The sequence below is a fragment of the Pteronotus mesoamericanus genome, unplaced genomic scaffold (genome assembly GCF_021234165.1).
Source record: "Pteronotus mesoamericanus isolate MK-2021 breed Mesoamerican mustached bat unplaced genomic scaffold, CSHL_Meso_final scaffold_36, whole genome shotgun sequence".
Taxonomy (NCBI): domain Eukaryota; kingdom Metazoa; phylum Chordata; class Mammalia; order Chiroptera; family Mormoopidae; genus Pteronotus; species Pteronotus mesoamericanus.
In genome coordinates, this window is record NW_026555313.1 from 12,612,341 (window position 1) to 12,624,378 (window position 12,038).

Here is a 12,038-nt window from a genome sequence, read left to right on the forward strand (position 1 = left end):
ATCTAACTATGAAACAGTGCACCATAGCTCCTCTTATAAAAGTTATTGTTGAAGAAACATTTTTCTGGTAAATCTCAATTTATTCTAAACTTTAAAAATTACGATCAAAAGAATCCTGAAATATACATTCCACAGGTACCTGCAAATTAACCTTGCAAATGTTTTTTTAAATCAAGGTATAGTTTATACACAATAAAATGCACAAATGTTAAGGCCACAGTTCAATAAGCTTTGACAACTGTATGGACAGTATAATCATCACCCCAATCAAAATTAAAATGTGTAACATTTCCATTACCCAGTAATTTATACACCGCTCACGCACAACTCCCCTTTCTAGAGAATTCCTTCCCTTGGCAAACCATTTTCCTTACCCTCACTCAGGCAACAATTTCTGATTTCCTTCAGCATAAATTACTGTTCCCTCTTTTAGAACTTTAGGGCCATACAAAATGCATTCCTTTATGTCTATATTTTCTGATCAACATAACTTTGAGATTCATCCATGTTGTTATGTGTATTACTAGCTCATTCTTTTTTACTGTTCAATTAGCACTCTATTTTATGAACATGTCAAAATTTGTTCATTCCTTTTTGTTGAAGGACATTTGATTTGTTTTTGGTGCTTATCTATTATGAATAAAGCTGCTATGTACATTTTTGTGTAAGTCTTTTTGTGAACATATGCGAACGTATTTGTTCCTTTTGGCTAAAAATCTAGGATAACTGCCAGGTTGTAAGTTAGGTATATAAGTGTATATATAGCTTTGTAAGAAACTATATTAGTTTTCCAAACTGGCTATATTATTTTTCATCTTTCATCAGCAATTTTTCAGAGTTCTATTTTCATATGCTTGCTAATACTCGGTGATGTCAGGTTTTTTATTCTAGCTATTCTAAGTGAGTATAAAATGAAATCTTATTGTAATCTTAATTTTCATTTCCCAAGTGACAATGCAGAGTATCTTCTCATGGGCTTAGCGGCCATTCCCTTGTATTCCTTTGTATGGTTCAGTCCTTCATCTGCTTTTTAAAATGGGATGGTTTATCTTTTTCTTATTGATTTATAGAAGGTTTTCTATACATATTCCTTACCAGATATATGTATTATGAATCTTTTCTACAAGAAAAGATTGCCTTTTCATTTTTTTTAATGATGCTTTTAACAAGCAAACATTTTAAATTTCAAGGAAGCCTCTTAAAATTATTATTACAGTTAGTGATTTGTATAACTTAAGAAATCTTGCCTAAGGTCACAAAGACTTGTAAATATTATAAACCACCAATAGCAGAGGGCTGTACCATCATTTTAATATAACCTCTCACAGTATCTAATAGAGTGCCTTGTTTACGTTAGACACTTGGTTTTTTATGTGTTTGTGGAGATAATATAAGCAAGGACTTCGAGACTATAAAATTTAGAATAGGCAACATGCATTTGTTAAACATTAAGACAGGAGAGGCTATAAAACACAGTATTGGTAGATAATGTGTTTGGAGAAAGCGCTGTGACTGATAGAATGTGTCAAAAGTGGTTTGTGAAGTTTCTTGGTACTACTGTCACTTTAGCCAAATAATTCTTTGCTGTGGGGCTGCCTTATGCATTGGAAGATGTTTAGCAGCACCCCTGGCCTCTACCCACTAGAATCCAATAGTGGGAGATAGCCGACATACTCAAAATAGCCAAATCAATAGTTGGTGAAAATGAAAAGCATGTCTTATTTCACAGAAAAAACTAAACAAACTTTCTGGCCAACCCAGTATCTTTAACATATCATTTTACTGCTTTTTAAAATTTGTATAGAGCTTGCAGCAGTAGAGAAAATCAATTTATTAAACACCATACAGTACTGCTGCTTATTGCATACACATATACCCACTACTGAATCTTTAAGTATTAAAATACTTAGCATTGCATGACTGATTGTTGTATGGATATAGGAAAAGTGTTTTACTAATATATGGAAGAGTTGGTTAAAGTCATAAGATGGGTTAAGAATGTCTTACTAGTTTTACCATTTAAATAAGGCAATTTTAATATATATATATATCAAATCATCAAGCTATACACCTTAAACATATACAGTGATATATATCAATCATTTCTCAATAAAACTGGAAAAAAGTACTCATGTGACACTAACAATGGGTATGTTCTGAGAAATACATCATTAGTCACTTTTGTTGCTGTGTGAACCTAATAGTATATTTTAAACAAATTGAGATGATATAGCCTACTACACACATAGGCTGTATACTATAGCTTTGTGCTCCTAGGCTAGAAACCTGTATAGCTTGTTATTATACTGAATACTGCAGGCAATTTTAACACAATGATAAGTATTTGAGTATCTTAACATAGAAATGTACTGTAAGAATATGGTACATTTCTTACTAAAAGGTAAAAAATGGTGTATCTATATATAGCACTCACTATGAATTAAGCTTGCAGGACTGAAGTTGCTCTGGATGAATCAGTGAGTAATTAGTGAGTGAATGTGAAGGCCTAGGACATTACTGTACACTACTGTAGACTTGATAAATACTGTCCCATGAGCTCTTCCTGTGGTTCCTTCCAACAGGGTCACCAACAGAACATCAAAGCTGTCAATGTTGCTTGGCTCCATGAACAAGGATGCGGCCTACACTCACAGGAAATATGGAGGAGAAACTAGCTGGGTAAGGCAAAAGTGACTGCCAGGAGGAAGTGAAACGTGGTCTGAGAATCATATGAATAAAATATCAAGATGGAGAGCTAAAGGACCACAGGGGATGGGCAGAATGATATAGTTTTGGCTATTTCAGGTTGGATCAGTGGTTAGATTAAGAAACGATGTGGTAGTCATAAAAAAAAAAATGAGGGTGTTTAACATGGAGATTGTATAGTACTGAGGACTCAATATTTGACTTTGGAAATTTGTTGTTGGCTCCAAATGACCCTACGTGACACAAAGGGTTCTCTCTGGCATTGAATTCGTGGAAGAAATAAAACTTATCAATTCTTTATAGTATTACACCTGAAAATACTCCCAAATACAAGAACAGGTTGGCTCCACACTATCACAGAAAGCTTTTATGAATGTTGCAGTGGCACTCAATACCTGTGACGTTAGCTCCTGTGGACCTGTGTCCTTGCACAGGATCTTAGGTCCTCAGCAAAGAATTTATACAATATTCTCTGAAGATCATCAGGCTAGATCTGGAAGAGCTGTAGTGAATCTCTGAATACGCAGTGCTGAGGACAGGCACCCCTACACTGAATCAGATCAGTGGCTGACTGGGATGTAACCTGTGCACTAAAAACTGAGGTGCTTTGAATGAGAGGGAACCTACTGCCAAGCTCCACAGATATTGCCTCTGTCAGAAAAAAAATTCTTTCTCAACCACATTTCCTTCTATTTCTTACAGAACACTCAGCTCCATTAGTAATCTTATTATGGAACCACCTTCGTATATGTGATCCTGATCCATCATTGACCAAAAACATCATTATGACGCACATGATTATAATGCAATTTTGAGTGATTATTTGAAAATTCACTAACACATTTTCAGGAACAGATTACATTCACATAGTAAAGGAAATATATATCTTAAATAATTATTTTAAATAATTTTATATATCTAATCTGTTGGCAACGGTTTTGGAGTGAAACCAAAATACCATTATTTTTAACTATGAATATATGCATTACACAGCCACCCTCACCCATACCTGAAGTCCCAGAAGTTCATCAATTGAAGTCTCTGGTTCAGTAGGGTTGCTATCTGTTTGCTTAGGTGCTTGAGCAATATTGTTGTCACTGTAATACAGAAAGGAAAAATTTATTATTTTTTAGAGAGAGGGGAAGAGAAACATCGATGTGTAAGAGAAACATCAATTGGTGTCCTCTTGCATTTACTTGCACATGCCCCAGCTGAGGACCACGCCTACAACCAAGCCATGTGCCTTGACTGGGAATTGAACCAGTGACCCTTTGCTTTGTGGGACGATGCTCAACCAACTGAGCCATTCTAATCAGGGCAGAAAGGAAAAATTTTACTGTGGTTCTCAATTAGGCAAAAAACAATAAGGCATTTTAAATATACATAGCTTACCTAGTTAAAAATTTATTAATGTTCTCTGCAAGCTTTTCTTGAAGAGATTTGTTGCTTAATATTTTTTCTCGTGCATTTTCAATAACCATTTGCTGGAAAATAAAGTTAATATTAGCAAAAGAACAGATAGGATATTATGTTATTATTTAAAAAAACAATTAATGGAAGTTGGGTAGTTTTAACAAATCTCCGTGGAAACTCAGAAGTTATGGTGGCTCCCTTCAAGTCTCAATATTACATTTTACAATTTGTAAGTGTTCACAGGTCCTTCACCAACAGTTTCTTCAGTGGTTACAGAATACAGTTAAAAAGTTTTTACCTTTTCACAGAAGGTTTTTAATAATCTGACTCCAAAAAAATGCCCTATTACATTGCAGAATTCAAAAACAATGTACTACTATCTCCTAAACACATAGCTTTTTCTTACTTGGTGCATTTACACATGCTCTCTATTCTGAATTAGCTGTCTCTTACTGTTAAACTTGGCCACCCTCCATCTCAAAGCAATTTCAATGCACAGTCTTTATATATATATATCAGTATTTTAAAACTCAGGAATATCTTAGGTTACAAAGTCTGGGAGGGTCACTTACTTTTTCTACTGCAAACGCACTGGGATCCTGGAAATTCCGTATTGTTGACTGAGGCCCAGACAAGGTGGTATTTTTCCTTTGAGATTCACTGAAACACATTTTAAAAGATTGTCTTTCAAGTAGCATGGTTAATGGATTCAATGATAATTATACACACAGACACAGTATGTACATTATAAATACAAATTTTAAGATCAAGGTAGAACAGGTATTTTCTCAATTTGTGGTAAGAAAAAAGGGCAGAAGAATAGAAAAGTATCACTAGACTTGAATTAAAAAAAACCAAAAACAATTTGAGGTCTATCTTTACCATTTATTACCTAGGTGGTCTGTATCAAGGTTAAGATACGACCCTCTGACCCACTTTATAATGGGATGAAACCAATTGCATTATTGGGTTTATAAAATAATTGAATGAAATACAGTATATGAAAGACATTATAAATAGGTCAAGGTTCCTATAAAGGTTATATATTATTATACCTGTTTTACTATTTTATATGGTTAAGTGAGAAAACTTGCCATAAAAAAGGCTGAGGTTAGCCTTGAATAAAAGGAAACCAACAGTAAAAATTCCAACAACAAAAAAACCCCCATGACATGACAGTTGAGAAACTGGGAATAAACCAACTTTGTATTAATATCCCACTTTTCTGAATATCCTTCAAAAAAGAGATATGGGTTAACTGGGACAGGAGGGACTTTTCTCAGAGTGTCTGAGTGTTTTCTCAGAGTGGTTGACTATCCACTGATTTAGGACTTAAAATGTTGGTATACCCTGAAACATTCCCGTACTACTTATATTCACTTAAAAACATTTATTTCATAAATCTGAGATAACATCTATTTTGATATACTTTTCTGTACCACTATAGGAAAAATATTTTCAATGAAAGTGATATGGCATTGATTGTTAAGATGTTACCTGATTTCAAAGAGGTTACAATGTGACAAAAAATGTTTTGGAATGGATATAACAGTAAATAGTCCCAAGAACTTAATCTAATCTTATTTTATTTATAATGTAAACATCCTGGTGCAAATCCTTTTTCTTTTTAGAGATTATTGAAAACTTGTTCTGTTAAAAAGCACTTACTGAAAAAAAAAGTTAGATGACGACTTAGGCAGACACAGCTTGCCTCTTTGCACAACCACATCAAAATTACAACTAAAATATACAGAAACTGTGAGAGGCTTCTGGCCAAGATGGAGGTATAGATAGATACGCTTCGCTTTCTTGTACAACCGAGAGAAGGATAACAACCAATGTAAAGACAAAAAGCAACCAGAACAGCCAGAAAATTGAATTCTATGGAAGTACAACCACCAAGAAGTTAAAAAAGAAACATTATCCAGGATGGTAGGAGGGGCAGATACGGGCAGCTGGGGTGGAGAGGACGCATGGCAAGGCAGCAGTGGACAGAGAGGGCAGGCAAGGCAGAGGCTGGCAGACCTGGCAATCCCATATTCACATGCAGATAAACCAGAAGGAACAAGTGGGGGAGTGAGAAAGACTGAGCAACCTGGGATTCCAGGGTGGGAAAATAAAGTCTCAAAACCTCTGGCTATAAAAAACCTGTGGGGGATGGAGTGGAGGGAGAAACTGCCAATCTCACAGGAATGTCCACTGGAGGGGCCCATGGGGTCCTAGAACATACATAAGCCCCACATGGGAATCAGTAACAGGGCAGCAATTGAAAGGACACAGCTTGCTTATGGGAAATGTGGATGTGAGTAAGTACAGGGCGAGAGCCAAACAAGCAGCACTGTCCCTCTGACCTCTCCCACACATACAGCGCCACAAGGCAGGGAAATGGGTTGTCCCTCCCTGATGAATACCTAAGCCTTTGTCCCTTACCATGTAACAGGTGCACCAAGACAAAGAAACAGCCCAAATAAAAAATAAATCAACTACAGAGAAAGAACTAAGTGATGAGGACATAGCCAACCTATTTGATGCTGAGTTCAAAACACTAGTAATCAGGATGCTCACAGAAATGACTGAGTATGGCTGCAAAATAAAGAAAGAAGTGAAGGCTATACAAAGTGAAATAAAGAAAAATATACAGGGAACCAACAGTGAAGGGAAGGAAACTGGGACTCAAATCAACTATTTGGAATGGATGGAAGAAATACACATTCAAATAGACACAATGAAGAAACAAGAATTCATAAAAATGAGGAGAGGCTGAGGAACCTCTGAGACAACTTTAAACATTCCAACATCTGAATCATAGGGTTGGAAAGAAGTATTCAAAGTCATGAAAGGCAGGGATTACTCTATTCAGCAAAGCTATCATGTAGAATGGAAGGGCAGATAAAGTGCTTCCCAGATAAGGTCAAGTTAAAGGAGTTCATCATCACTAATCCCTTTTATATGAAATGTTAAAGGGACTTATCTCAGAAAAGTATCAAAACTATGAATGGTAAAATGACAACAAACTCACACCTATCAACAGCTGAACCTAAAAAAAACTGCTTTTCCATAAGAAAACAAAACAAACACCTAGAACAGGAACAAAATCACAGAAATGGAGATCACATGGAGGGTTGTCAGCAGGGAGGGGACTGGGGAAGAATGAGGGAAAAGCTACAGGGAATAAGAAGCATAATTGGTAGGTACAAAATAAACGGGGAGGTTAAGAGTAGTATAGGAAATGGAGAAGCCGAGAACATACATGTACAACGCATGGACATGAACTAAGGGGGTAGGGAATGCTGGAGGGAACGGGGATACTGGGTGGACAGGGATAAAGGAGAGGGAAAAAAATGGGACAACTGTAATATCATAATCAATAAAATATACTTAAAATATTACAACTAAAATACAGGACAACCGTCATTCATGAACGTCAGAAATTGAGTTGACATTTCAGTAGTTAAGTAGTTCAGTAGTTCAGTCAACTACAGAATTGAAGAAATCACATTCATCCACATTGGTAGAAGGCGGGTATAGGCGGAACAGACTAGCCCCCACACCCATATGGATAAATATTCAGGAGGCATATCTTGGGAGCAAGGAGTTTCAGACCCTTACCAGGCTCCCCAGCCCAGGATTCCATTGCCAGAGAGTTAAGTCCCCACAACCTGTGACTCCAAAATCCAGCAGGGACTGAGTCAGTGGAGGAGGCTGCTGAGGCACTAAGCAGTTCCTCTTGGGAACACTCACAGGCACACCTACTTGGACTTGCTTCCTCTGAGCTCCAGCACCAGGGTGGCAGTTTGAAGGGCACCAGTGGTATGTAGGGATAAACTGAAATGTCTGGCTTCAGGGGGAGCAGAGGTCATTGTCCCTTTGCTGAGCTCTCCTTGCCCAGAGCCAGTAGGCTGGTGCCACATCTGAAATGACATCAATCTGGCTAATACTGTGTGACCCACCACCTTGGAGATTCACAGAGGCTCTATCCCACCCAACTTACCAGTCCACCCAAGCTGCTTTTCCATAAGAAAAGCTTGACTTGGCACCTAAATCCTATCAAACAAGCCACAGCTGGCTTCAGCGAGCTCTATCAGCTGCCAGATTAGAGTTACAGCTTGGCTTTACCTAGGAATCTCCAAGCCCAGCACAAGTAGCAGCCATCTCAGATTGCTTTATAGCTCAGGCAGGGTGGCCCTGGGCAAAACACAGGTTGGGGCTGACCTTGGCCTGCACCACCCTGGAAACCCCAGGGCCGACGCACCTAGTGGACAGCTACAGACCACACAGGAGTACCACCAGCCTGCCCTTACATGGTTGATCCTCCATGGACAGCCGAGGATGGTGGTCAGCAGTCACAACAAGTCCTTGCAGCTGACTGGCCTGGGTAAATAACTCCCACTGATGTGCCAACAAAAACTACAAGAGGAGGGTATACTCAGACCACACAGTGGGCACACCTCGAATACCTAGTTTGGGTGACAGCAGAGGCTGTGCCACTGGACCCTACAGGACACCTACTACATTAGGCCATAATACCAAGACACAGAGTCAAACGTTTACCTAATACATGGAAACAAACAAAGGGAGGCTGCCAAAACGAGGAGACAAAGAAATATGGTTCTAATAAAAGAAGAGATCAAAACTCCAGAAAAAGAGCTAAATGAAATGGAGACAAGCAATCTAAAAGATGCAGAGCTCAAAACACTGGTTATAAGGATGCTGAGGGAACTTAGTGAGGACCTCAGCAGCATAAAAAACAAAACAAAACAAAACCCAGTCAGAAATGAAGGATACACTAATGAAATAAAGACCACTAGAATGGATATAGCTGAAAATCAAATCAATGATTTGGAATGTAAGGAAGCAAAAAACGACCATGCAGAACAAGAAAAAAGAATCTAAAAATATGAGGATAGTATAAATAGCCTGTGGGACAATTTCAAGAGGTCCAACGTTTGCACCATATGGTTGCCAGAAGAAGAAGAAGAAACTGGAAATCTGTTTTAAAAAATAGTGAAAGAAAACTTCCTTAATTTAATGAAGGAAATAGAAATAGATGAAGTCCAGGAAGAGGAGAGTCCCAATTATGATGGATGCAAAGAGGACCACTCCAACACACATCATTATTAAAAGGCCAAAGGTTGTAGATAAAGAGACTCTTAAAAGCAAGAGAAAAGTAGTTACCAGAAGCTTGCCAGATTTTGGGGGGGGCAGGGGAGACAACATGGGGAGAATGAGTAAAGAGGTGAGAGGATTAACAAGTACAAATAGGTAGTTACAGAACAGTCACAGGGATGTAAAATACAGTATAGGAAATGGAGTAGCCAAAGAACTTAAACACATGACTCATAGATATGAACAATGGTGGGGGGACTGCCTGAGGGATAAGGGGGCACTGGGTGGAGGTGGGGCCGAAGGGGGGGGAAATTAGGACAACTGTGATAGCATAATCAATAAAATATATTTTTAAAAAATTTAAAAAGAAATAAAAACAAAAAGCATTTACCTTTTGCGTCTTCCAGGAGACATTAAATTAGCATGAGTTTTCTTCTCCTGAGCACTAGGAATGACATTTAAAGCCTCTCCCGCTGTATTTCAAGAAAACAAAACAGTTAAGTCAAGGAAATGGAATAGTTTTCTAAACTTGAATTAATGGGATAAATATCATTACAAAATTTTATATGTAATTCAGTTAGCATACACTGAGTGTCTATTATGTGCAAGGCACTGTAGAATATATTAAGATGAATAAAATATAACACCTATGACTTAAGGTTTTGCAACAAAAAAAGTGTGGCAGTCTCAAGAAGAAATAACATGGCAGAACAGAAGAACTTTAAAAAGTGTAAACTAAGTATACGCTATCATGTATACATACTAAGTGTTTCTACTGAGAGGTATAACAGGTTGAAGAAAAGACGGAAATGAGGAGAATGTAATGCACGGTAATAAATTTCAGCTGCACAGAGGAGAAAGAAGACTGGTCTAGAAACAGAGATCTGACACCACAATTCTAATCCCAACTCCGTTATTAACTAGCTTTCGGTCCCTTAATATTAACTGTTTTCCAAAGTTTTAAGTATACAACAATCAAGATGTACCCAGATGATTTCCAAGTTTATCCCTAGGTCTAAGATTTAGCTAGGAGTATAAAGGATTTTGAACATGCATAGATGGAGGTGGACTTGAAAAACACTCCTTATTCCAGGAGGGCAGGACAGCATACACAAAAATCAACATATGGTGAAATATAATGTGTATTCCTTTTAAAATCAAATAGAATGTAGCCTTTTCTATTAATAAGATAACTGGTATACAAAAGTGGGTGCAAGGTTGGACTTAGTTAGAACTGAAATAAAGATCCTAGATAAAAATATCTCACAGAATTAATAAGATGGCTTTTTCTTTCTTTTCTTTTTTAAAAAAGATTTGATTCACTTCTCTCTAGAGGGGAAGGAAAGGAGAGAGGGAAACATTGATATGTGAGAGAGAAACTTCGATCGGTAGCCTCTAGGACCCACCCCAACAGGACCCTCAATCTAAGCATGGGCCCTGACCGGAACTGAACTAGTGATCTTTCACCCTATGGTATGACACCCAATCAACTGAGCCATACTAGCCAGGGCAATAATATGTTTTTTTCATGGCAAATGTAATGAAAGTGTCTCTATCCTTTTTTTGCTATAATTTCACACCGTAAGTATAAAGACAATAGTATTAATATGTCATCTCATTCATACAATTTGATTAAAAACAAAATTTATGAGAGTAAAATTTAAACTCACTGGTCACAGTGTCTTGTGATTGTGAATGGTTGACTACTACAAAATTGGACCTCAAAGGAACTGCAGTTTGGTTAGCTGGACGAATAACTTGGGTAGCTGTCAAAGGAGCAGTAGTAAATTGTCCAGAAAGATAAGGTAAAGTCAGCAGCTCTGAGCTGACAGGAGTTCCTTGAGATGCAAGCCTTCTCTGCCGTTTGATTTCTGCAATTCCACTTCTTGTTCGGGCTGAAACACATGAGAATTTAGAAAAATAACTCAATGTCAGTGAAGTTTGGCAATTTCAAAAAGTCTACATTATACATACCCTACTACTTAAAATATTTGAGATGTCATAAGAAACTAAAATGCATAAACTATAACTATAAATCTAAGACTATATTTCTTCTGCAATAATTCATACTGATAACAACTCCAAAAATTGGAAAACAAACTTATGGAATGAGAACAAAAAGATGTAAATACATAAAAGTTAATGAAAACAAGAGTATTTAAAATGCATATTTTTACAATAAATGAAAATATTATGACAATAACTACAATTAGAAAAGCACTAGTTTAAACAAAATATATACTTAGCACACCATGTGTTAATTAAAATGTTCTCCTGACAGAGTCTGAAGTAATTCGAAACATTATTTAATTTGAAGTTCAATACCAACCTCTCTGATTGGCAGCAAATCCTGGGGAACTTTGCATGCTCCTAACAAATAAAACAAAGTAGTTAGACATTAAAAAATTTCAGTTGCCAAGACACACTCTGATTTAGCTGCAGCCAGACATGAATTGTGAGTTAACAGGCCCTAGGCCCTGGCCAGTATGGCTCAGTTGGTTGGAGCGTTGTCTCATAATGGAAGGGTTGCAGGCTCAATACCCGGTCTGGGTGTGTCCAATCCCCCGTCCAGCACATACAGGAGGCAACCAGCTGATGTTTCTCTCTCTCACTTTCTCTCTGGGTGGCTCTGCTGGTTGGTATCAGCCTGTACACCAAAAGATCATGGGTTGGATTCCCATCTGGGCCCATACCTAGGTTGTGGGTCTGATCCCTATTCAGGGCCCATACAGGAGGCACCCAATCTATGTTTCTTTCTCACATCAATGCTTCTATTTATCCTTCCTCTTTCTCTATAAAAATCAATAAATATA

General features: G+C 37.5%; 1 protein-coding gene across 1 annotated transcript in view; it reads right to left on the reverse strand.

Moving 5' to 3' along the window:
- The window catches only part of LOC129086051 (protein NPAT), a 64,488-nt gene that overhangs the window by 19,617 nt on the left and 32,833 nt on the right, over positions 1–12,038 (reverse strand). The window contains exons 5-10 of the mRNA XM_054592558.1: positions 11,555–11,595; positions 10,896–11,120; positions 9,617–9,698; positions 4,692–4,779; positions 4,099–4,190; positions 3,716–3,803 (exon numbers count right to left, since the gene is read on the reverse strand). Coding sequence (XP_054448533.1) covers positions 3,716–3,803; positions 4,099–4,190; positions 4,692–4,779; positions 9,617–9,698; positions 10,896–11,120; positions 11,555–11,595 — 616 coding nt within the window. The remainder of the gene's footprint in view (positions 1–3,715; positions 3,804–4,098; positions 4,191–4,691; positions 4,780–9,616; positions 9,699–10,895; positions 11,121–11,554; positions 11,596–12,038) is intronic.